The sequence below is a fragment of the Phascolarctos cinereus genome, unplaced genomic scaffold, assembly GCF_003287225.1.
Source record: "Phascolarctos cinereus isolate Bilbo 61053 unplaced genomic scaffold, phaCin_HiC Scaffold_1;HRSCAF=81, whole genome shotgun sequence".
NCBI lineage: Eukaryota > Metazoa > Chordata > Mammalia > Diprotodontia > Phascolarctidae > Phascolarctos > Phascolarctos cinereus.
The window spans coordinates 205,495,435-205,522,577 of NW_027555514.1; the positions used below are offsets into that span (position 1 = coordinate 205,495,435).

General features: G+C 38.7%; 2 protein-coding genes across 4 annotated transcripts in view; one reads left to right on the forward strand and one right to left on the reverse strand.

The window, feature by feature from the left end:
• The window catches only part of AMN1 (antagonist of mitotic exit network 1 homolog), a 90,783-nt gene extending 72,294 nt beyond the window's left edge, over positions 1-18,489 (forward strand). For all 3 annotated transcript variants that reach the window (XM_020975789.1, XM_020975791.1, XM_020975790.2), the window contains one exon: positions 17,166-18,489. In XM_020975789.1, the coding sequence (XP_020831448.1) occupies positions 17,166-17,374 (209 nt within the window). In that variant the 3' untranslated portion in view covers positions 17,375-18,489. The remainder of the gene's footprint in view (positions 1-17,165) is intronic.
• ETFBKMT (electron transfer flavoprotein subunit beta lysine methyltransferase) lies at positions 83-26,166 on the reverse strand. Its single transcript, XM_020975798.2, has 4 exons — positions 26,089-26,166; positions 12,827-13,165; positions 6,686-6,816; positions 83-680 (listed from the first exon to the last, which is right to left on the reverse strand). The coding sequence occupies exons 2-4, from the start codon at positions 13,150-13,152 to the stop codon at positions 337-339; spliced, it is 801 nt and encodes a 266-aa protein (XP_020831457.1). The 5' UTR covers positions 13,153-13,165; positions 26,089-26,166; the 3' UTR covers positions 83-336.
• Between the last annotated feature and the right edge of the window lie 977 nt (positions 26,167-27,143).

Here is a 27,143-nt window from a genome sequence, read left to right on the forward strand (position 1 = left end):
GATACATACTAGAAAATGTAGGTAATATAAAAATGAAAAATATCAATAAAATTATTTTTTAAAAATTCTGAAAACTCCAGTACATATTTCAATATGTAATATTATATTATATTTCAAAATGATAGTAACAATCAGGAAACAGAACAATTATATAACTACCATGAATGGAAATGCAAGTATATAAAAAAAGAAAAACAATCCTCACAGAACTTTAAAGTTACTTGTTTTCAAAACATGATTCATAAATTGCTTTTTGACAGAGTAGTGTACATGAAGGTAATACTCGATATATGTGTGTGTGTGTGTGTGTATCCCTTTGGAAAGTAAATTGAGAAGTCATAGTTGTAAATTCCAGACAGTGCTTGTTGTCAGACTATTGTTTCCCTCCTTAGTGAGCTCTGGAAGTGAATATGTTACTACCTTCTGTAAGTGATTCCAAATGTTGTGTCCACAGAATTGTGGTCTCCCAGGATCACCAATCAGCACTTTTGTTCCATGAGTCCAAATGGATTTCCGCAACCACTGAAGAAGTCTATCTGAAAGGTCTTCATCATAAAACATATCTCCTAGGACAATGAGTTCCCACTTATCCAGTTCTGAGTCCAAGATGTTTTCAGTTAAAATGGGAAGGGGGTCCAGTTTATTTAATTTGCAGTTCAACAAGGTAGCCACTCCTGCAACTAAGAAAAAGTATACAGTGAGTTAATGAGTACTATGCAATTATAATTCTTTTATCACATTATTTTACTTAGGAGTAGCTGAGTCATTTGAACCTACTTAAATTGTGTTTCTCTTTTGGTTCTAAGTAGTGTTTATAGGTAAACAAGTCAAGAGGTTGCTAGCAGATTTCTTCTGGCATAATTACGATGGAGAAGAAAATAAATATTCATTGCTTAAATGAATATATTTCATCCCTTGCTCACTAATAATTCCAAAACGAATAGTTAATTACACTATCTTCCTTCTTCAAGGGCATTTCTATATTTAAGGAGGATAAATCTATGTAATTAGTAAGTCATATACCCTTGTAGACTGTTTCCTCATTTTATTAAATTGTGACCAAAGACCCTACTGTGTAAACAAGCTATGATCACTGTGATGTATGATCACAAGAAGGGCAGTAGTAAGAGATGACACGGGGAAGAGAAGAAGAGTCAATGTGGATTCTGAATTTCCAGGTTCTAGAAGTTTCAGTAGAGCAGAGGAGGCCTGAGCTTATACATGAGGTAAAGGAAAAAGTAAAACCAGAGACTGGGATCACCCAAGAAAAATAGCAGTTTCATTTTTTTCTGTACTTACTGGTATACAGATCTTTAAAGTTACCTGTTTTCAAAACATGATTCACAAACTGCTAACTGACAGAGAAGTAGGATATATGAAGGCAACATTCAGTGAGTGAGTGTGTGTGTGTGTGTGTGTCCCTTTGGAAAGTAAACTGAGAACTCAGGGTTGGAAATTCCAGACAGCCAGTGTTGTCTCTGACTATTGTTTCCCCCCTTAGTGGGCCCTGGAAGTGGATACTCAGGTCGCTTTCTATTCCTTGATTTTGCATATCTTGCCATTTTCACTAGAAGTGCTTTTAATCATTAATAAAAAATTAAACCTAAAAGAGAACGTGGGAATGTGGATAATTCAACTCAAATTAAGCAGATTTTCAATATCTAAAGGGATGATTGAGCATTATAGAGGCTATTTAATCACATTTATTTGATTTCCTAAAGAATTTCAATCCATTCAAGAGAGTAAAGCGTTCCTGACGAGGAAAAGAAGACTGTGAGAGAGAACTTTTAGAGAAGAAAATCAATTGAATTATTCTCCAGCCACTTCTACCCACCTCTATCCCTTAGCTCTGACCTTCAGAAGGAAGAAAATAAAGTAAGGAATATGGAGAAAGAGGGAAAAGAGGAAGAAGTGATTTCATGACTTCTGGCAAAGAGGCATAGCTCTAGCTAAGCCTAGATTCCCTCAGAAACGCCACAACAAAGATTTAAAAAGGTACTAAATGCAACAATGATTTAAAAAAGAGAGAATGAGAAACACCAGGGAGCCTTCCTGTCTAGGATTGCACAGAAAGTTAGCTTGAAGCCTGTGGGCACTCTGGTTGGGGACAGGCAAGACACTTCCAGACAAGATAGCTGTTTACAGTTCCCATATACCTGCTTCAGGGGAAAAAAACAAACAAACAACTGCATAAGACTGAATAATGATCAAGAAAACCAATGAGAAGTGATGGAATCCTAATAAAGCTGCCCCCAGCCCCAATATCCTAACTTTCTTATGGGCCTCACTAAACAGGCATGTCCAGATTTAACCACACTACAGCCACCCAGACTCAATCACAGGCCTCACTGAACAGCAGGACCACTGCCCCTAGTTAGCCACTGCCCCCCCCAAACTCAATATCCAAACTTCCTCATATATGCCTCACTGTTCACTAGAACAACAGGTGCATCCATTCATATTTCTCACTAGAACACTAGGTGTATCCATGTGATAGAATCCCAGCCACTGCCTCTAGCTAGCCACTGCCCCTAGACCCATTCCTCATATTTCCCACAGAAACAACAAGTAGGTTCATGCACTCAACCACATCCATCTAAACTCAGGACCATAATAGTCAGCCACCCAGAAAGTAGCACCACCAGGATGCCCAAGCAGGAAGTGGACCCCAAAACAATAGAAGAGACTTTCCCTAAGTAGGCACCTGCACAGCAATAGCAAAAGCTGTCCTTTAGGTGAACTCATGAAGTAGAGAGGTTTATTATAATATTATTATCATTCAAGCTCCCCCCAAACGGGTTTTTCTGTATGCACTGTAGGTAATCGCATGAGTAATACCCCCGAGGCTAGGACCCCATCACATTATTTAATCCCTTAACAAATCCCTCTCTATTACCTACCAGTGGTGGGGAACATGTGGCCTTCTAGGTCCTTGGGTATGGCCTTTTGACTGAGTCCAAGTTTTATAGAAAAAATCCTTTTATTAAGGGGATTCGTTCAGTGAAGTTTGTATTCAGTCAAAGGGCTGCACTTGAAGACCTAGAAGGGCCACATGTATCCTTTTTTTTTTCTTTTTAGGCAATTGGGGTTAAGTGACTTGCCCAGGGTCACACAGCTAGTAAGTGTCAAGTGTTTGGTCTGAGGCTGGATTTGAACTCAGGTCCTCCTGACTTCAGGGCCAATGCTCTATCCACCGCGCCATCTAGCTGCCCCGGGCCACATGTATCCTTGACGCTACAGGTTCCCACCCCTGATCCCTTAACAAACCCCCTCCTGCCTTTTTATTATTCATAATTTCTACTGTGTAATCAGCATCATTACACTATAAAATTGGCTGCCTCATCTTACTAAGTTGCTAGTTCCTCTTGGAACTCAGTCCATTGGAGGCATCATTCCCAATAAATGCCTATACTTGGATTAGAGGTGGTCTGACTCCAAATTCTTTGAGGCAGCAACCCTCACAAAAAACCATGAAACCACAACAGAAGTACAAGTAACTTTTCCCTCTCCAGAACTACATAAAAGTTCACCCAGAAGCCCCTGGGCACTAAGAATGGAGATCAACAGCAAATCCAGTACTAGATCAACCAAACAATATAGCAGCCTCTCAGCATGACCAGATACGGATTAGAGGTACTTGTTATCTATAAGGCTCTATGTACTTAATCAGCAAGAGTAAAGGGATCCACTGAAAAAGCACGGTCATAGTTGGAAACCCACATTAGGGGCTTTCAAAGTGACCAAGAATGTGTAGCTGCCATACCCCAGGGGCTCCAACATCCCCACAATTCCAGTCTGTAATGCCATACATCCATGAAGATCTAGCACTCTAAACTTCAAAGATCCAAAGTGGCTCTAACCCCTGGAATTGGAGGTCAGCAAAGGAACCCAAGTGACTCAGGTCAAGACCAAGCAGGGTCAACCAACCCACTCACAACTGCAGGAGGGAAATAGAGCCTGAGCAGGGCACAAAGCTCCAATTCAGGAACTGAGGCCAGAGAGCTAATTAAAAAGAAGACAGTGACTACCATAAATAATTATTGTAGATCCTGATATCCCCAAAATTCCAAATTAGTAGGAGAGAATAACTTCATGATAACTGCAAACAGAGATTCAAAGAAAAAATATTGATTTTCCACAAGGACAACATGAATACCTACAAGAAATGAAGCAAGAAACTTAGAAGAGAAAGTGGTAAATCTTTTTTAGAAATAGTTTTTGACTGGTATCTTTATTTTTACATTGCCTAGATATCTCTCTTTATTCTGCTTCCCAGAAAGCAATATCTAATAACAATTTTTTAAAAGAGAAAAAGGGGGAAAATTAATTAAAATTGGCTGACACATTGAAAAAAAATCTGTTATTATTGCAATGTTCCAAACTGATAGACCCCAAGCTCTTTACAGGAGCAAGTGGTATGTCATTTTATACCTCATCTTTGGGGCCACGCTTGTACTTTATACTTTTACAACATTCAGTTTTGTTCAGGTTCGTTCCATTTACAATGCTGTAATCATTGGATATATTGTTTTTCTGGTCCTGCTTAGAAAGTGGCAGGCCCTTTTTTCACAACATGTCTACTATGGAAGTGTTTTGCATAACTGCACATGTACAACCTATATTGAGTTGCTTGCCTTTTCAATGAGGGTGGGTGGGGAGGGAGGAAGAGAGAAAATTTGAAACCTAAAGTTTTAAAAACATATGTTTAAAAAAATGTTTTCACATGCTACTAGGAAATAAGAAATACAGGAAATGGGGTACAGAAGTCTATCCTGCCCTACAGGAAAATAGAAGGGGAAGGGGATAAGAGAAGGGGAGAGAGATAGAAAAGAGGACAGACTAGGGGAAGGGATATTCAGAATACATGCCATCTTGGGATGGGGGAGATGGGGTGAAAATTTGGAACTCAAAAACTTGTGGAAGTGAATGTTGAAAACTAAAAATAAATTTATATTAAAAAAAAAAAAAAAGTGCCAGGCCCTACTCAAGTAATGAATTCCCTGAAAACCAGAAATCAATGATTCCATAAGACAGTAAGAAATATAAGAACAAAATCAAAAGATTCTTTTTTTAAATCAAAGAAAGTGTAAGGTATTTGGTATAGAAAACAACTGACCTTGAAATCAGCTCAAGGAGAGATAATTTAATAATTACTGAACTCCCTAAAAATCATAATTTTAAAAAGATCTGGAGTTATATTTCAAAATGAAACCTATCAGATCTATTAGAAACAGAAAGCAAACGAAAGATAGAACTATTGATCGCCTCCTGAAAAGAACCCCAAAAAGAAAAAGCCCCAGGAATATCATAGCCAAAATCCAGAGCTTGTATGTCAAAGAAAAAATACTGCAAGCATCCGGAAAGGAATTAAAATGCCAAGGAACCACAGTCCGGATCACACAAAACCTGGCAGCTTATACATAAGCTAGAGGAAATCTTGGAAGGGATATTCCAAAAGGCAAAAGATACAGCTTACAACAACAGCAGCAGAAAAAAAACCAGTTTCTAGTAAGTCACTGCCTATGGGAGACATACATGGTCAGCCAGAAGATCTGGAATAAATGTGATCTCCAATATCCTATTGGGGCCTGCTGCAACAAGAAACAACATCAACTTCCAGGTCATGACTGACTGAAAGGAGAAGGAAAGAAGGCCGTGCTTGCACCAAACCATAAGGAGATGGAGGCAGACACCAGAGAGTGAGGCAGAGAGTGGGCCCTAGTTCTAGCTCTGGATTCAGTTCACTATCCCATTTTTCAGATATAACATCCTGAATTATGGCAAGGCAGTGGCAATGCCATTTAGACTTCAACCAACCCAAGAGTGAGAGAGAGTAGAGTCTGGCCCTAGCACAAAGTTCCAGTCCAGGAGAGATGGAAACATGAGTATACAGAAGACAACTCATAGAATTTGTGATTGAAGGAGCTCAGTGGCCTTCAGTCTAACTAGAACACCAAAGGAATCTCCACTATGAAATACCTGACAAGTGGTCACCCAGCCTGTGCTTAAAGACCTCCACAGCAGGGGAACTGATCACCTTTTAATGCAGCCCATTCAACTTTTGTACAGTTCTGGTTGCTAGTTTTTCTTGGCATACAGTAGGTGGTTAATAAATGTTTACTGACTGACTGAGTGTGGTCCTAACAGGCCTCAAGTAGATGTCACAGAGGGAGTTGTTGCAGGTATTCTGCAAGGACCCCACTGCTGGGGCTGTCATGCTGCTGTGCTGGCCTAGCACCTAGCATAACACTATACATAGTTACATGTTTTTAAAAACAAAAAACAAAATGCTCTGTTGAATAAAAAATAAACTTGGATACTTTAAAACAGTTTTTAAAAAATAAAATTTTATTTCTTTACAACAAGCTTTTATACTCTTACTTGACAACTTACATGAGAAAAAACTTAAAGGCTGCAGAGGTTTGTGTCAAAATGTGTTCCATCCTTAGTTTGCTTAGTCAAGATGACCTTCACCTTTACTTGAAAAATCAGCCCCCCAAGAAAAAATTTTGTCTTTCCTTAAGTCTTTATAGCACACTTGTAAGTCCACTGGATAATTAAATATGTACACACATTTAATTTGCTTAGCAACTCCATTTTTCCTAAAATTGCATACAAATACATGGAAAAGCATAAAATAAGCTAAAAAACATAAGCTAAAAGAATGAAAGTACAAAGGCCTTACTAGGGTCAATGTCGTTAGCCAAAATCCTCAATGCCCCACTCATTTTAGCAGCAATGGCTGTTGCTCCACATCCACTCCCCAGATCTAGTAGAGATCTCCCCCTGACAATGTCAGGATTATCCAAGAGGTACCTACATAAAAAAGACAAACAACCTTAAAGGTGAGATATGAAGGTAGAATGGTCATGAGGCAGAAGAAAGAACTGAACAAGGAAATCAAAGAATTTGGCAGGATACAGAATGATCTAGCCTTGGAAGGCTGGAGCCTGACTAGGATCAAGCTATTAAACGTTGCCCAGCTGGTTGGGAAAGAAATGGAGCTAAGATGGGAGTGAAAGGTTATTTATTGTTCTGACTTGAGATTCAGCTAGTTCCGCTTAAAAGTCTTTTGTTGCTGTTGTTTTAAGTAATGAGTGAAATTTATTATATACTTTGTCATTTTTAAAAAATATTTTTTTAAAAATTTATTTATTTTTAGCATTTAAAAAAAATTTTTGAATTCCAAATTCTTTCCCTCCCCCCAGCCCCTCCCCCATCCACTGAGAAGGAAAACAACATGATATCAGTTATACATAAGAAATCATGGAAAACATTTCCATATTGGCCATATTGCCAAAAAAAAATAAATAAGAAAAACAAGGAAAGTAACAAAGTTATACTTCAATGCGCACTGAGCTCAACAATTCTCTCTCTAGAGGTTGATAGTATTTTTTATCGTGCATCCTTTGGAATTGTCTTGGATCACTGTATTGAGCAGAGTAGCTAAGTCTTTCACAGTTGATCATCATTACCATATTGCTACTACTGTGTAAAATGATCTCCTGGTTTTGGTCACTTCTGTTGTTACTATTCAGTTATTTCAATCATGTCTGATGCCTTGGGAATTGGGTTTTCTTGGCAAAGATACTGGAGTAGTTCACCAATTCCTTCTGCAGCTAAAAAGCGCTCACTTTCCCCTGCATCAATTCATATAGGTCTTGCCAAGTTTTTCTGAAGTCATCCCCTTGTCATTTCGTACAGCATAATAGTACTTCATCATAATCATATACCACAACTTGTTCGGCCATTTCCCCTAATTAATGGACATCCTCTCAATTTCTAATTCTTTGCCACCATAAAAAGAGCTGCATCTAGGTCCTTTTCCTTTTTCTTTGGTCTCTTTGGGATATAAACTTAGTAGCTGTATTGCTGGGTTAAAAAAAATGCAGTTTTATAGCTTTTTGGGCATAGTTCCAAATTGTTCTCCAGAATTGTTAAGACTACTTCACAATTTCACCAACAATGCATTAGTGTTCCAATTTTCCTACATCTTCTCCAACATTTATCATTTTCCTGTTTTGTCATGTTAGCCAATCTGATAAGTGTGATGTGGTACCTCAGAGTTGTTTTCATTTGCATTTCTCTAATCTATAGTGATTTAAAACATTTTTATAAGACTATGGATAGCTTGGATTTCTTCATCTGAAAACTGCCTGTTTATCTCATTTGGGGAATGGTTCTTATTTTTATAAATTTTGACTCGGTCCTCTATGTATTTGAGAAATTAGGCCTTTTCAGAGAAAACTTGCTGTAAAAAATTTTTACATTGTTAATTTAGTAAAATGTCATTTCCCTAATTTAAAAATTAGGTCTATTTTTGCTTTTACTTTATCTGAAATTACAATTGCTACCCCTGCCTTTTCTACGTCAGCTGAAGGACAACAGATTCTGCTCCAGTCCTTTAAATGTTTGTGTCTGTTTCAAATATGTCTCTTGTAAAGAACATATTATTAGATTCCAATTTCTAATCCATTCTACTTCCATTTTATGGGTGAATTCATGCAATATAATTACGATTACTAACTCTGTATTTCCTTTCATCCTACTCTGTTTTCTTCTCTTTTTTTACCGTCTCTCCTCAAAAGTCTGGTTTGCTTCTGACCATTGCCTCCCTTAATCTGTCCTTTCTTTTATCACTCTCTCCTACATCATTCACTTATCCCCTTCTTTTCCTACTTCCCTGTTAGGTTAGATAGATTTCTGTACCTAACTCTTGTGTGTGTGTGTGTGTGTGTGTGTGTGTGTGTGTGTGTGTGCGCACATGAGCGCACGTTTGTATTCTTCCTTCTCTGAACCAATTCCAATGAGAGTGATGTCCAAGAATTGCCTGTCATGCCCATTTTCTCCACCACTGCAAAAGCCCTTTCTTGCATGACCCTTTTATGTAAGATAATTTCCCCTTTTCTTCCTCTCTGTTCCCCATTCTCCCAGTGCATCCCTTTTTCACCCATACATATTTTCTGAGATTATCCCAACAATATCTATGTAAACTCCTTCTAACTGCACTAATAATGACAATATTCTTAGGCGTTATATGTATCATCTTCCCATACAGGAATATAAACAGTTTATCTTTATTAAGTCTTTTATCATTTCTCATTCATGGTTACTTTTTCTGTTTCTTTTGAATCTTGGTTTGGATGTCAAATTTTCTATTTAGCTCTGGTCTTTTCACCAGGAATATTTGAAAGCCCTCTATTTCATTAAATATTTATTTTCCCCCTGAAGTACTACACTTAGTTTTTCTGGGTAGATTATTTTTGATTGTAGTCCCAGCTCCTTTGCCTTCCAGAACATCATATTCCAGAACATCTGCTCCTTTAAAATGGAAGATGATAAATTTTGTGTGATCCTGACTATTGTTCCATGATTTTTTTTTGTGAGGCAATCAGGGTTCAGTGACTTGCCCAAGGGTCACATAGCTAGTAAGTGTCAAGTGTCTGAGGCCGCATTTGAACTCAGGTCCTCCTGACTCCAAGGCCGGAGCTCTATTCACTGCGCCACCTAGCTGCCCCAGTTTCATGACATTTGAACTGTTTCTTCCTGGTTGCTTGAAATATTTCCTCCTTGACTTGGAAGCTCTGGAATTTGGCTACAATATTCCTGAGAGTTTGCATTTTGGGGTCTCTTTCAGGAGATAATCAGTGGTTCTTTCAATTTCTATATTACCTTCTGGATCTAAGATATCAGGACAATTTTCCTTTATAATTTCTTTAACTGTGATGTCTAAGCTCTTTTTAGGATTGTGGCTTTCTGTTAGTCCAATAATTCTTAAATTAATTCTCCTAGATCTATTTTCCAGGTTAGTTGTTTTTTCTGATATTTCACATTTTCTTCCTTTTCCTTTCGTTTTCCCTTTATTATTTCTTAATGGTTCATGGAGTCATTAGCTTCCTTTCTAATTTTTAAGGATTTATTTTCTTCAGTGAACTACTGAATTTTTTTCCATTTGGCCAAGTCTGATTTTTAAAGAGTTCTTTTTTTCAGTGAATTTGTGTGCCTCTTTTACCATTTATCCAATTCTGTTTTTTAAGGTATTATTTTCTTCAGTACTATTTGGTGCCTCTTTTATACCACGTTATTAATTCTCTTTTCATAATCTTCTTGCATCACTCTCATTTCTTTCCCCAATTTTTCCTCTACTATTCTTATCTCTTTCTTTAACTCCTTCAAGAACTCTCACTGGGACTGTGCCCAATTAGCATTTTTTTCTTTGAGGCTTTGCTTGTGGCCGTTTTTCATGTTGTTTTCTTCTGAGTTTGTTTCTTGGTCTTTCCTACCACCGTAGTAGCTTTTTACGGTCAAGTTCTTTTTGTTGTTGTTGTTTGCTCATTTTTCTAACCTATTCCTGGACTTTGAAATTTATGTTAAAGCTAGGTTCTGCTCATTTAGGTGTGAAAAGACATTGTCCCAAACTTTTCTCACTGCTGTTTTCAGAGCTAGTTCAGGGGTCTCCAAGTGCTTCCAAGGTGGTCTTATTTGGGGACACTGATCTCCTGGTCTGCGCTCTGGTCTTTACCCAGGAAGGGCCCTTGTTCCCATGTAGCTACAAGGCACAGTGTGCCTCTCTGCCCTTAAAATGTGACCACATTCTCTGTTCTCCTACACCCTCAAGCACTAATGCTCCTTTGTCCTGGAACTGTGACCAGGGTCTATGCTCCCTTATGACTAACCACAAGCACTTCTCTCCACCCTGGAACTGTGACCCAGAGCTTCATATGAACAATGGATTGCCAAACAGTGCCAGGTCCCATGCCCCGAGTTAGCTCAGGTCCCTTGTAATCTCTTCCTGACCAGTTGTCCAACCCCCTTACCATCTCTAGGCTGAGACCTCCCAAAGCTACTGCTGCTGCTACTACTACAGCAGCTACCTCCAAGGCCCACCACCAGTGTCGCTGCTGCATGCACTACGGACTAGCCCCCAACCTGGTGTCACAGACCTCTCCTACAGACCTTTTAAGTTGTCTTGGGCTGGAAATATGTCTCACTCTAACCTTTTTTTGGTTATGCTGCTCCAGAATTCAATTTGACATTTTATTTTAAAGTTGTTTTGGAAGGGAATGTTGGGAGAGGTCAGTTGGATGGTTGCCTCTATTCTGCCATCTTGGCTCCACCTCTGCTGAAATTTTGAAGGAAAATAGGTATTTTGTTGCTCAAGCGTGAGTCTGTTAATACATTGTGTCCATTTGGATATAAAATGTACTACCTTCTTTGATTTTTTTAATTTTATAGATAAGTTCTGTTATAATGACCAAAGAATCAGAGTAGAACCACAGTTAAGTTGATTAGGATATTACATACATTGAACAAATAATTGACTTTAATGGAAATCAATTAAAATGCTGAAATTTTTGATGTCATGTTGTTTCTACAGCACTTCAAAATTTGCAAAGCACTCTCCATACTTTATCTCATTTGAACCTAATAAGAATGAACTCTAACTTACCATAGATATTATTGTTCCCATTTTACTGATGAGTAAACTGAGGCTCAGCAAAGTTAGGTAACTTGTCCATAGTCAAGCAGAGCTAGAGCAGAGGCAGGTGTTGAGCCCAGTTCTTCCTCATTCCAAGTCTAGCATTCTAAGTATAAGTATGCATAAGTATATATGTATGTACAGGTATATGTGTGTATATGTACATATGATTATCTTTGTGTGTATATGTCTATATATATATGTATTTGTACATATGCATATATGTGTATATGTATACACACACACACACACACACACACACACACACACACATGTATGTCCATGCTTAACTGTAGCCTTCTGGGGAAGGAAAGGAGGAAGGGAGAAAAAAGAACGAAGTAAAAAGTACACAGCAGAGAACAAAAGAAAATTTAAAAGGAAGCAAAGAAAAGATGAACAGCTCTCAACAGCCTGCATGGTATTTCCTATACAGGCTTTCTTTAAATGGAAACTTTTTGCCATATATTTTGAATCCTCATGTTCTGCTGCGCACATGGCAATGTTGTTTTTTCTTTTCTTATTTTGTATTATTTTAGTTTTAGTATTTGTTTCTTTTTTCTTTTCTTATTGTATTTAAATTTAAGATAAAAAAATTTACAAAAAAAAGAAAGAAAGAAAGAAAGAACCTTATGGCCAACTGTTTGCTAATGCTGTTTGTCCTTCGTTTTTGAAGAGGACCAATAACATCATAGGGTATGTCTTGACTTGTGTGTGAACTGAATTTAAATGAGGCAGAGCTGCACAAAGGCATCAGCCTCATTCTCTCTTCCAGAGTCATCAAAGTCCAGTGGCAAGACAAAAGTCAAGATGACTGGGTGATGGCCTGGGATGTAGTGGATGACCTTGGCGTCTTTAATGTCTGACCAAGCTCTAAGCACTCCACAGTGTCTGCTTCATCTGCTTTCATGGCTGCTGGAACAAACTGTTCTCATCTACCCATTGTGCTCAGGGAAGTCTTCACATGCTTGGGATAGACCTGCCCCTAACTCACTGACAGGTATAAGGCTGTTAGTTACTCTTAACCTAGTTTAGCCCATCTGCCAAAACAGTTTTACTGGGCTGTGGTCACTGTGTATGTTACAACTTCTTGGAGCCACAGGTGAGAGTTGGGTGACAGTTGAACAGTTGGACACCAAGCCCTGAAAAGGGCTTGGAAAGCCCTCACACCAGAGGTGCTAGTCCTCTCATACTGTAGTGGGAGAGGTGAAATGACTTACTTAAGGTGAAAAGGTTGTTTAAGAAATATGAACTTAAATTCAATGGGAAACCACTGACAATTACTGTCTCTCTGTAGCAGATTTATAGGGTCCTATGAGACCTTGTGCCAAATTCTATCTAGTTAAGTACCTGCTTAGAGCCTGGCCTCCTGGCCAGTAGATTGCCCAGTAGGGATCACCATAGGGCCATAAGTCAGCTCTTTCCCACCAGAATCTACATCGAGGTGTCAAAAGCCGCAGCTGGATTTCTGGGGTAAGGTTTCCACTGTTGGTCACTTCAGTGTTCTCCTCCAGGAAGGTTTGTACTTCTGGGCCCAAGATGTTTCTGGAAGTTCGGTAGATAGAGTATCTCCGAGGAAAAGAGGTATAACTGCTACTTCTCAAAGTCTTCAGAAAAATACAAACAAAACTGCAGAAAGGCAATGGAAACAACGTCCATCCTCCGCACAGTGCCATCAGCTCTTTCTTCCTAAAAGATATTTCAAGTATTAATAAAGGGTTACTGATTTATAATATAGCATGACAGCACAGCCACATTTGGCCCTATGTCTGGCTCACTACTTATCCTCATCTGGAATGGTGATTAGTTCTAAAAATGGAAGTTAAAGAAGTTACATAGCAACAACTTCAAGGATTATGAAATAATATTATTCCATAAGGATGGGTTAAAGTACTCATGTACTTTATCACTTATTTAGGAAAAGTTAATTCATAGGCTCTCTGTTTATTATTTTATGTGCTTTATTATGAATGTCCTTATCACCCCACTCAAAAAAAAAAAGCCAACTTAAGTGTACAGATGTCCCTTTACTTAAGGATGTTTAATATTCTAAAATACAAATTTTTAAAAAATGAATTCTGGAAGATTAAAGAAGAAAAGTAGTATAGTGGAAAGAGCCCTAAATTTGATGCCAGAAGATAGATTTGAGTTCCAGCCCTGCCATTTCCTACCTATATGACCCTGGACATGCCATTTAACATCCTGAGCTTCAGTTTATCCAACTGTAAAATTAGAAAAATAATGACACTTTAATATATCTACTTCACAGGGCCATTGTAAGCACCAAGTAAGATATAGTATATAAAGAGAATTAAATTAAGGTGGCAAACAGTGTAAGTGAATGAGAGATTGTTTCTAAGCCCAGTTCCTCCCTCGATCACCTCAAAACACTAAGAAATGCACAAACCAAAGTAAAATAACAATGAAAACAGAATGATTAAGAAATCTAATGGAAAACTATAGTAAATGACTTTATCTACTTCAGAATTTCCCAAAAGTCAGCCAGAAGCCCATATGTCATAGGAAAGGGAAGTACCAACAAAGCCAGCATCTGCACTTAGACAAGCAGGAGAAAAGCATCACAGCATAACCAAAGGCCTCTTAGACAAGGCTCTGTATTCAGAGGTAGTAAGAACAGAGGGCTCCCCTGAGAAGTCCCAAGATCAGTCAGAAACCCAAGAGGACTTTGGAAGCCACTAGGAGTAGCAGTTCTCAGAATGGGACATCCCAGGCCCATATCTTTAGAACTCTTTTTAAAAAAAATAATTTGTTTCCAATTACACATAAAAACAATTTTTAACATTTGTTTTTTAAAATTTTGAGTTCCAGGGGCAGCTAGGTAGTGCAGTGGATAGAGTACGGGCCCTGGATTCAGAAGGACCTGACTTCAAATCTGGCCTCAGACACATAACACTCACTAGCTGTGTGACTCTGGGCAAGTAACTTAACCCCAATTGCCTCACCCAAAAAAAAAAATTCTGAGTTCCAAATGCTCATCCTTCCCCTTCACTGAGAAGGCAAGCAATTGCTATAAGTTATACATGTGTAATGATGCAAAACATATTTCCATATTAGTCATGCTGTAAAAGAAAACACAGACCATGACTACCACCCCCCCAAAAAAAAAACCAAGAAAAATAAAGAAAGTAGAAAAAAGTATGCTTCAATCTGCATTCAGACCCCATCAGTTCTTTCTCTGGAAGCAGACAGCATTTTTTCATCAGAAGTCCTTCAGAACTGCCTCAATGCTGAGAATAGCTAGCTAAATCATTCACAGTGGGTCATATAATATTGCTATTACTGTGTTCTCCTGGTTCTGCTCATTTTATTTTGCATCAGTTCATGTTAGTCTTTCCAGGTTTTTCTGAAAGCATCCTGCTATAGTACTCCATCACAATCATATATCACAACTTGTTTAGCCATTCCTCAACTGATCCCCTCAATTTCCAATTCTTTGCCACCACAAAAAAAAAAAAGCTGCTATAAATATTTTTGTACAAATAGGTTCTTTCTCCTTTCTAAAAAATCTCTTTGGGATACAACCTAGGAGTGGTATTGCTGAATCAAAGGGTATGCAGTTTTATACTGCTGTTCAGAATAACTGGATCAATTCACAACTCCACCAACAGTTTAGTACTCTATCCTAAAATGCCTGAGAGGGCCCTAGAGATTCATTGCTCTGAATCTCAAAGACACAGGAATCCTGGTGACTTGAGGTCAAGATCAAGTAAGGCTGATCCTCCCACCCAAAAGCTCAGCAAGGGGGGAATCCTGGCCCTAGCACCAAGCTCCAATTCAGGATCTAAGACTGGAGAGATACATAGGCAGAAAGGAAGACAGAAACCACTATGAAAAACTACAATAGATACGGAGATGTTAGGGTAGGAGAAAAGGACTCTATATAACTGCCAGCAGAGACTCAAAGGGAAAAATATTTTTTTCCTGCAAAGATTATAAGTATCTAAAAATGAAATAAGGAATTCTAAAAATTAAAAAAAATGCTCTGAAGGAAAGAATGATGAAAATAAATAGCTTAGAACAGAAATTGGTAAATTTTAGCCAAACAATATATTCCATGAAAATAAGAACAAGAAAAAAATCAGTGACTCCATGAGATGACATGAAATATTAGAATAAAACCAAAAGATTGAAAAATAGAAGAAAATATAAGAAAACTGTTATATAAAAAAGAAAAACAAAAACAACAACTGACCTATAAAACAGGTCAAGGAAAGATCATCTGAAAATCATTAGACTCCCTGAAAACTGTATTTTTTTTTAAAAAAAGGCTGAACATTACATTTTATTAAATCACAAATAAAACTGTCCAGATCTATTAGAAGAGGGTAAAGTGCTATCTTCCAATTAGCTATCAAATTGATCTCCCTGAAGCGAAAATCTATGTTACTCACTCTGGCCCCAATTCGATCAGCTCTAGTGACTTCTATTATATACAGGATCAAATGTAAAATCCTCTGTTTGGCTTTTAAAGTCCTTCATGACCTGGCACCTTCCCACCTTTCCAGGTTTCTTACACCTTCCAATTTCCCACCTCCTTGATGTTATTCATATAAGACATTAATATCTCCCTATACTAGACATTTTTATTGGTTGTCCTCCAAGTCAAGAATTCTCTCCCTCCTAATCTCTGCCTCCTGGCTTCCTTTAGGTCCCAGCTAAAACCCTTCCTCAATAAGGTTTGGTTTTGTTTTTTTTTAAATCACCCTTAATGTTACTGCTTTCCTTCTAAGAAAAGTTTCCAATTTATCTTATATATATCTTGTTTGTGCACAGTTAATTATATGTTATCTTGTCCACTAGACTGTGAACTCCCTGAAAACCAGGTGTTTTCATCTTCTTCATATTCCCAGGACCTAACACATGACCGAACTTGACATATATAAATTGTATTTATTTATCTGTATACACGTCAATACTCAGCTTGGCCCTTCCCCTCACCCCCATTACCTCCTCACTTGTCTTTTTTTTTTCCCACGTATTTTTGTATCTGTAGTACCTGAGCATAGTGCCTGGAACACAGTAATTACTCAAAAACTACTTGTTAAATTAATCTGGGGCTATAATTGAAGGTTACTTCTAACCAAAAAATAAGAAAAAAAGACTCACATAAGCAAAAATATTCATAGATGCATTATTTGCAGGAGAGGGGAGTAGAAGTGAGAAAAACAAAACCGGAGAACAAAATCATTGTGCCTAATGCCTAGAGAATGACTGAAGAAATTGTGTATTATGAATGCAACAGAATTGCAGGGAATGATTCATATGAAGAATTAAGATAAATATAGGAAAACTTATAGGAATGATTTTTGGTGAAGAAGAAACAGGCAAAAGAATAAACAATAACAAAGCATTTCTTATTCAAAATCATACACAATGTACAATATACAGCAATGTAAATAAAGTCACCATTGAACATCAACAAAATTACGGTCAAGTACAACAGTCAATGTTGTTACTAATGTTAACAAAGGCAATCAAGCAGGGAATAAGTGCTTACTGGGTTCTGTGCTAAGTGCTGGAGATACACATATAATTGAAATGAAAATTTGTCTCCTCACCTCCTCCCCTTACCTCCTCCAACTTCTCACTCTTCCCTTTTTTTCCCCCTCTTTCCCCCCATCCCCATCCTTCCCTCGATCCTTTCTCCTTCTTCCCTTCCCCACCCTAGACGATGCCGTGGTGGAGACAGCCAAGGAGGCCACGGAGCCCAGGCTGTGCCAGGACACGTTCTCCAAAATGGCCAAATACCTGACAGATGAGCTGACAGCCACCAGTGAAAACTATAAACTTCTGGAAAATATGAGCAAACTGACTAGCTTGAAGTATCTGGAAATGAAAGACATTGCAGTAAACGTAAGTAGAAACTTAAGGACTTAAACCAGAAATCTGCAGCACTTCAGCCTTCTCTGGATCAGGTCACTTTAACTGAGGAGCAAGTAGCAGCTCGTGAGCAGGCAGCTTAGAAGTTGGATGCCTACTCAAAGAAACTAGAGGCAATGTACAAGTTAGAGAGGCGATGAAAGAATCCTTTAGCACAAAGGCTTGAACTACAAGAATGCTTCATAAAAGCTGAAATGAGTGGGATGGAAATTTATCACTATGCTTCAGTTCCTAAAAGGAAGCGATGCTGCTCACGCAAGGAGAATTCCAGCCCCCACCTCTGGTTGGATGTGTAACTCTGGCCACCCCTTGATGTTTCCTAAACCTGAAGCCCCTGGAACCTCATCTTGTCATGTGCTTCACTGTGTGCCCTGGACCAAGGCTCAGAAATCAGGATCAACCCCATCTAGAGCAGTCACAGAGGAGAAAGTTTCGTCTCCCTGTCTCCTCCCCTCTTCTCTCTCCCCTAGGGCTCCAACTTGGACTCTGTTATAAATGTGCCCTCCACCCCCTTTATAACTTCTTCTTCAACTTAAATAATAAATGCTGCTTATGAAAAAAAAAGAAGAAACGAAAAGAAAGAAAAGTTGTCCCTGCCCTCAAGGAGTTGATATTCTCATGGAGAAAGACAACATACAAAAGGGAGAAAAGGGCTGGCAACAGGAGGGATATTCCAAGGCGAGAAGGTCTCAGACACTGAGAGAAGTAACAGGGTGAGAAGGCAGCTGTATCATGGCAGCAAAGTCCATAGAGTCAGAAGCACTGGTGGAAGGGGAATAAAGCAAGGCTGGCTTGGGTCCATCCCCAAATTAGAGGTCCTAAAAGGAATTCACCAATGGGTAAAGAGGACCAAGGATATTCCAGAATGAAAAGGTAGCTGAATCATGGTGTCTAAGCCTATGGAATCAGAAGCATAGCCAAGAGACAAATATTAAAGGACACGTCTTTACTTTCTGTTAACAATTTCTATTACAGTGCTTTGAAGGAGGGCAAGAGAAGTATATTTTGTATAAGGGGGAGGTCTAAGTGCTTGTTGGCAAGTGTGCATCAAAACAAAATGTGTCAATACACTTTCTTACAAGTTGCATTATAAAGCTGGTTGTTGAGTTTCAGTTGTGTCTGACTCTCAGTGGCCCCATTTGGGATTTTATTGGCAAAGATAGTAGAGTGGTTTGCCATTTCCTTCCCCAGTTCACTATACAGATAAGTAACTGAGGGAAACACAGGGTTACATAGCTAGTGTCAGAGGCTAGATTTGAACTTAGGTCCTCCTGACTCTAGGGTCAGTGCCCCATCTCCTGTACCACCCAGCTGCCTAGCAAGCTAGAGAAGAGTATATAAAGTATTTTTGAGCCATAAAGCACTATACGAATAGTATATGTTAATATCATTATTCTCATTACCATTAGGTTTTTTTCCTTTTCAAAAGGATCTTTTTAATAATTTGCCACCACCAACGCCCATACCAATGCATTTAAATACTATCTGATTTATAGAAAACTGAGGCATGCACTTACTGCACAAAAATGAGGTAGATATAAACAGTTATGGAGATTAATAGATCATTTCAATATGTGGGGTCAAGGGTGTGAAAATTATGCTAGCTAGACTTTAGGTTGTGTCATTAAAAAAAGACCTTATGGATCTAAGGAAAACATTACAATAAGGCACTGGCTAACATATTTCTACTTTGAAAGTTTTATGATAATTACTACTGTTTACCAAACCTGGGTTGAAAAGAATCCAACCCAAGGAAAAATACATGATAGGAAGGAGATAAATGAATGATGAATAACTGATTAGGAATAATAGTTTAATATTAAACCCAATTATATAGGGCCTTGAAAGAGATGGGGGTCAATCAGATCAATATGAGAGTTAAAAGTGACTTTAATTTCCAACTAAACTTGACCCTCTTCTTATAGCCATAGTATGTGACAAATGTCAGGAGTATGCTGGAGTCAGCTCATACTAACTCCTATAGCTGATAGTTAAATTTTCAGTATGAGTATTTATACCTGAGAAACTGGCAAGTTTTGTTGATTTTCTAGATTTAACAGAGGGAAAGACAAATGTTAATAATGCAGATTCAATTTAAAAGTGTTATATGCATATATATATATATATATATTTTCCCCCTTTAGAGAGCCAGTTGTTAAAATATTATTAGCACACCCCTGAATGTAACTATTGCATTCAACCTCATTCCCTGACTGGACCATAGTGATCTCTTCCTCCTCAAAATTCCCCTAGCACTTAATGTCGCTACCATTCGTATGCCACAATATAATCATATGCTGGTTTTGTGAAGTTTATCATGTGATTATTTTGTATTGTTATATAACTCTTACATTACTGTAAGAATAGAAATTATGAATAAGGATCCTAGGAGTTGCCAACAGTTGCTAGTACTTCCAAGGTTTATGACTGCTTGACATGATCATGAAGACATGCAGATTTGCCAGTGCTTATCTAAAACCAAGAACTTATTTTCCCTAACCAATATAAAAAAAAACTAATTCCATTTAGCACAAGATAAGCAGATGGACTTTTAACCAGTTTATTCTAGCCTCTTTCAATTGAGGTGGGCCTCAAATGTCACCTTCATACATAGACAAAAGCTAAGTCTTGGATTGAAAGTTCCTGGGGCAATAGTCTTGGTTCACGTTAATGTTGCTGGGGTGGGGGGGGGATGAACATTAAAGAATGTTAATATGCTAATAATGAATATTGGTTAAGTTGAACTGAATTGCATTAAGGTCAAGAATTGTGCCTAAACTTACTACTTGCTGGGCTAGAAATTATGGGAAACTTGAAAGAAATAACCACTCTATCCTAGAGTTTATGATAGACAATAAGAAGAAATCTGAGCACAGTGTGACAGATCTGGGGAAAGCAGATTTTCAAAGGGCTCAGAGGAAAAATAGGTAGGATGAATAAATAAAAAACTATTTATTTTCCCTAAATGAACAACGATGAAAAAGGTAAAGCAGTTTTCAGAGGAAGAAATCAAAGCTATCAATAGCCATATGAAAAATGCTCTAAATCAGTAATAATAACAGAAATGACAATGAAACTACTCAGAGGTGTTACTTTACACCCATCAGATTAGCCAAGTTAACAAAAAAGGACGATGACAAATGCTGGAGAGGTGGGGAAACAGGTACACTAATGTACTGTTAATGAAGCTGTGAACTAGTCCAACCACTATGGAAACAATTTGGAACTATACCCAAAAAGCTATTAAAACTGTACATACCCTTTGATCCAACAATACTGCTACTAGCTCTATACCCCAAAGAGATAAAAGAAGAAAAGTACCATAGGTACAAGATATTTATAGCAGCTCTTTCTATGGTGGCAAAGAATCTGGAAACTGAGAGGATGCCCATCAACTAGGGAATGGCTGAAATGTTATAGCATATGAATGTGATGAAATACTATTATGCTGTAAGAAATGATGAAGAGGATGGTTTCAGGAAACCTGGGAAGAACTGTATGAACCAATGCAAAGTGAAGGGAGCAAAACCAGAATAATTTATATAGTAACAGCAGTATTATAAAGATAATCAACTATGAAAGACTTAGTAACTGACCAACACAATGACTAACAACAATTCCAAAGGACTCGAGAACTGAAGGATTCAGAGTGCAGAATGAAGCATATTTTCTACTTCTTTTTGTTTTTCTCCCTGGGAACATGGATAATATGGAAATGTGTTTTGCATGTCTATGAAAAAAAAAGAAAGAAAGAAAAAGCATTTATTAATTGCTCATTATGAGCCAGGCACTGTGTGAAGAGCTGGGGATACAAATTCCAGAAAGCAATGCAGTGCCAAGAACTCAAGAAGCTTCTTTTCTAACAAAGGAAGACAATACATAAGGAGGTCCTGGGACGTGGGGGGAGGGAGCAGGGAAAGTGGATGAGAGGAAGGTAAGGAGGCAAGTTTGAAAATGGCCAGGAATTGAAGTGGAGGTCTAGTTCTGGGCCAGATGTGGTGAAAGTTCACCTATTACAAATGATCAGATGGGGATAAGGATGGTTAGAGTACAGGTGGCATGGTTTAGAAATGGTCTGTACAAAAAGGACACCACGGAGTAAAATGTCAGCCTAAGAGAAATGGGAGATGTTAAAGAATAAAATTCTGAAGATACAAAGGGAATACAGTCCAATGAGAAGGAAAAAAAATATTTGTCTGAAGAGACCAATGTAGATGCATAAAGAATTCACCTAACAACTTAGATTTTTAAAAAGAAATATGTAAAAAGTGGAAGTACAGGCAGGCAATAGAAGATGAATATAAGAACATGGCATTGAACAGGAAAAATCATGCCAGGAATGCTCAAGTCCAGAATGAGCTAAGACTAGTGAAGGAAGCTAAGGATAACAGAAAGGATTTTGTTTGTTTTTACCTATATTGCAAGAAAAAGCAGGATAAAGGGATTTTTGCTTGGAGTAGATGGCACAATAATAGCTAATAATAGAGAAAATGCAGAGCTGCTGAATTTTTATTTATTTCTGTTTTCTCTGAAACACAGAATAACCTTTATATTGGAAGATGGCAGAACAAAATTACTAAGCAGGGATTAAAACACAAGATAGTAAGGAAACAATAAGAGAACACCTAGCTGTCCTTGATGAATTCAAGTCTTTTGACTCAGATGAACAACATCTCTGAGTCCTAAAAGAACTGGAAGATTTCAATACTGAACCACTGTTAGTAATGTTTTGTTCTCTTCAAAAATTCTGAAAAATGCAAATAAAATGAGCATTTCTATCTACAAATTAGATCAGAAAAATAAGGGTGTACTTGAAGCCATGAATTTGGACTTGCAAGTAGGACCAGAAGCCTTAGGAGGTAGGGAAAGAAGACTCTCCTGATACACTTTCAGGAGGCTCTTGTACTTATTACCTTCCTGTTGATGGCAGTAAATCAGTAGTTGTTGCTAGTGGAAGCAAGGGCTGGGATGGAAGCAAGGTTGGTGGTCTGGGGGGTACCCAAAGGTCTCAGATTAAAGGTCCTGGACCATCTCCATCGAAGTCTAAGTGAAGATGGTGGCTGAGGTTGTGGGTTGTTTGACTCACCTGGCATAAGCATAATTATGAATCTGGGAGACTGGAAAGATGATGGTACCATCAACAGAAATTAAAAAGTTTGGAAAAGCACAGGAAAAGGAATTTCAGTTTTATACACAATGAGTTTAAGATGTCTCTGGGACATCTGGGCTGAAATATCCAAGAGGCAATTGGTGATATGGGACTAAAACTTAAGGTAGAGACAAGGGCTGGACATATAGATCTGTGAGTAATCTGCACAGAGATATTAGTTAAACTCATGGCAGCCCTAGTCTAGAGGTGGGGAAGCTGGGGCCTCGAGGCCACATATGGCCTTTTAGATCCCTGGGTAAAGCCTTTTGACTAAGCCCAAGTTTTACAGAACAAATAAGTTTTGATTCAGTCAAAGGGCTGAACTTAAGGACCTAGAGGACCACATATGGCCTCAAGGGCACAGGTTCCCCACCTCTGCCTTAGTCTATTTCCTGAGTTCTAGTCCAGAATTAGCAATGTCAGGATCCCCATGCCAAGACCACCCCTCTCTTTTTACTATTAGGAGACACCGTGTTTTCCAGAGATAAGGCTCAGCAAGCAAGCTGTGCCTCAAACCTGGCATAACAATAATCCCCTGCACTCACCCTCTGTAAAATCCTAGAATTGTTTCACACCAACCCTAGGTGGTTCCTGAGCTCAGACATGTACCTGCAAATACCCATGTTTTGGTCAAGAATTCCTGCTATGATGTGCAGCTAGGTGGCGCAGTGGAAAGAGCACCAGCCCTGAAGTCAGGAGGACCTGAGTTCAAATCCTGCCTCAGACCAAACACTTGACACTTACTAGCTGTGTGACCCTGGGCAAGTCACTTACCCCAAATGCCTTTTAAAAAAAAATAATTCCTGCTATGAACCAAATCTGTCACATTGTTGCTGTTACCCCTCATTGTCAGGGCTACAGCTCACTACATAGCCACTAGTATATGTACTGAGATACGCCCACAATAAAGCGGGTCTCCTCAGTATCACAGCATATTCATCCAGTTTCCCTCATCTACTGGAATAAAGAAAGCTTTTTTGCTTATGACTACTGTTAGCTCTTTGGTTTTATTTTCCTGTGGTTTTTTTTTCATTTTATTTTATTTATCAGAGTTAACTACAGTTGTGATAACCTGTATGAGCTCTTTGGTATTTTTAGAGTTAACAGCAGTCGCATAACCTCTGTGATTCTCTGGTCATATGTTTTTCAAGGTGACACCAACTATTTCCACACAGCTCCCATAGGCATCTCAACCAACATGTCTAAAACTGAAAAAATTATCTATCTTCCCAAACTCACCTTTCTTTGTTTGCTTTGGAGTCAGAGAACCTGAGTTCAAATCCTGCCTCTGTTACTTAGCTAGCTGTATGACTTTGGGCAAGTCATTTAATTTCTCTGGGTTCAGTTTCCTCATCTATAAAATGATGGGATTAGAACACATGGCTCTAAGTTCTCTTCTAGGTCTAAATCTCTTTCTGTGATCCTATAATCCTTATACTACTTCCCCCTACTCAATAAATGCCAGCGGCTACCTTATTATTTCTAGAATCAAATAAAAACTCCTACATCCTTGACAGTTCCTCACATCCTGGCCAGTCTTCTTACAGATTATTCTCCTCCACATACTCTGTGGTCCATCCATACTATTCACATTGTTCTTCATACATTATACTCCTTTTCCTATTCCACACTTACTATATACCCCATGCCTCCAAAGCTCTCCCTCCTCACCTAAGCTTCTTAGAATCACTGGTCTTCTTCAAGATTGAGTTGAACTGCAGCTTTCTGCAAGAGCTTTACCCCATCCCCAACTTGGTAGTGCCTTCTCTCTAAGATTATGTTTCATAAACTCTCTATGTATCTGGTATATATTTATTTACGTAAATATTGTTTCCACTTGGGGTTTGATTTCAATCCACTTCAATGTGAAAGTGAAATAAAGAACTGGTCTTTTATTAGCCTAATGAACAAATATGATCTGATGGGTGTCAGGGTCCCCACCCCAAGACCACTCCTCTTTTTCTCACTCTTCTCTTTTTACAATTAGGAGAAACTGTTTTCCAGAGATAAGGCCTAGCAAGTAAGCTGTGTCCTGAGTTTGGCATAACAAGTCCTTTGCACTCATCGTCTGGATGAACTCTGTTGCAGCTAAATCACAGAACTGACAGTCCCTAAGCTCACAAAAACACCAGCAGGAGCCATGTCTGAGTAGTGAAGCCCTGCTATGAATAGACTTTTTGTCACTAGGCAACCTTGCCTCACTGTTGCTGTTATGCCTCATTCCTGTTGCCATACCTCACTTGATTCTTTTGTCTAGCCACAACTATATGAATCAAGGCTTAGCCTCACAGCCTTGGGTTCTCCTCAGTCCCAGGGGAGACCCTGGCACGCATACCTAGTTTCCCTCCTCTAATAGAATAAAGAATGCTTTTTGTCTATAAGCTGTCTGAGCTCTTTGGTATTTTATTTTATTTTTCAGAGTTGGCAGTTGTGTAAAGCTTTCTGCTATAAACTGCTGCTTTTTGGTCATTTATTTTTCAGAGCTGACAATTGGTGTATAACCTCTGTAAGCTCTTTCGTATCTTCAGGGTTAACATGGGTGATACTAGTAACACCAGTACAATTACCCTATATCCTCTTTTCCTTGCTGCTTGCTGTAGTTCATGATTTGGCAGATTGGGAGATTTTCATGTATTGTTCTGCAAGGTTTGCAGACTAACACTAGCCTGAAATATGTACAGGCAGATTCCACTGCCACAGTATAACTGACTTGTGAAAGACTGAGGTTACTAAGCTAGTCTGAACTGTTTAGGGGCTGTGAATGTGGGATGTTATCAAGTCCTGTTAAATACTTTTATACATAGGTGACCACAAGGGCCTCAAGGGAGAACATGAGTTAGATCTACTTCCAATTTGTCCTGTATGTAGCTTGTTTGTATTTATTTATTTACATGTTATCTCCCCTATTAGACTGTGTGAAGTCCTCAAGAACAGGGGCTTTTTTGCTATTCTTTTACTGTCCAGCCCTTAGCTAGTGTCTCACACATCCTGGTGCTCCGTACTATTGTCACAGTAATCACTTAATAAGTACCTGCTGCCTGATGGATGGATTTATTTCCCTATAATCATTCTGCAGGGTGGTTAGTATAAATAGGATTCCTCCTGTTTTACAGATGAGGAAACAAGACCCAGGAAGGTGAAGTAACTGCTTAGTCACACAGGTAGGTAGTGTTCACAGTGGGGCGGGTCCGAGATAACTTTCCCCCGGCACCACTGCTGACACCTCAAGCAACATCCGGTGCTCACATATACACATACATCACCTCTGCTGAAATCTAAGTGTTCTCAAACGACCAGTATTTAACGCGGGGTGCTGGGGCAACACAAAGAAACGTTCCTTCCTCCTCCCTGTCCTCATTCTCCTCATTCTCCTTGCAGTACCTCTTATTAACTCAGGGAAGGGGACGGAAAGGCCAGGAAGTAATCAAAATGGGAGAGGGGGCTCAATTTGCCGGTGGTTTTATCCCCACATTTTCCTTCTTCTCTCCTCAGAGTAAAGTCAATTTGTCGTACGGTTTTGTCCGACAGGGGCTGGCAACCTCTGCACTTCTTCTCTACTTACCTCGTTCGCGAGTCTTGACCTCCACACTAAAAGCCGGGCAACCGCTCCGCCTCGGCCACTTCCGCTTCCGGACTGCTGTGCTAGCGCTTTCTCCTTCTTAAAGGGACAGCATCATAATTCTAACTCAAGCTTGGACTCAAATAATCTCCAAGAATTGTAATAGCTCGTCTTGACTAGGGCTTTGCAAGCGGTAAAGGGTTTTCCTCAAAGGAAGCCTATGAAATAATGTAAAGTGTCATCCATCTTGCAGAAAAGTAAATTGAGATGGATAATTCAGAGAGGTAAAAAGCATAATTGTTAGGACCTGTTATTCAAACTCATCTATTTTCAGTATACTGCACTGCCTCAAACTGAAGGAAATCAATGAAAAATATTTTTTTCCTTTAAGTTTCATCGTAACATGAATTGCAATATATGCACCCGTGTCGCATAACCTCTCCAAGATTGCCTCTAGCTCAAAATTTGTTGTTATAATATTAAGACCCTATAAAAGGAGAAAGGAAGGTTACAACAGTGGTGCCTAAAAACAGCGTGGTTCCACTGAAATTTTTTTTAACGTATAGGAGAGAACAGAAGGAAGTTCAAAAGAACAAGACCAACAGATAACAGTAAGTGTAAAGTGAGGCTTAAAGGTCATTTGCATAAGATTCCTATTAATGGTGATTGATTACTTCGTGTTCCTTCTGGTGGAGTTGGGGAGAGCTTGACTGAGAAGAGATCTTGATCTTGTGTGTCTGGAAGATACTCTGCTGAGAGAGGGTCCTGAAGTGATGACTCTCCAATCTACTTATCCAACCCTAATCTCTCTATTGACCACTAGGTTTTTTTTTTAATCTCCAAGTGCTTGTTATACAGCTTGAACTTGAGCCCTTATAGACATCTTAAATTCAACACTTCCAAAACTGAATTAATTATCATTCCCTCTAAATACTTGCCCCTTCCAAACTTCACTATTATTGTCAAGAGCCTCACTATCTCAGAGCACACTCTCAGTCACCCAGGCCACAAACCATGTCAGCTACATACTTAAATTCCAGAATCAAATTTTTTAAAAA

Coding starts and splice junctions, on each gene's coding strand:
- ETFBKMT (XM_020975798.2), bottom strand. CDS start 13,152: ATGGCACTGTGCGGAGGATGGACGTTGTTTCCATTGCCTTTCTGCAGT. Junction 6,817..12,826: donor GGAGGCCAGGCTCTAAGCAG/GTACTTAACTAG, acceptor TTTTTTATGTAG/GTACCTCTTGGATAATCCTG. Junction 681..6,685: donor GGCTAACGACATTGACCCTA/GTAAGGCCTTTG, acceptor ACTTTTTCTTAG/TTGCAGGAGTGGCTACCTTG.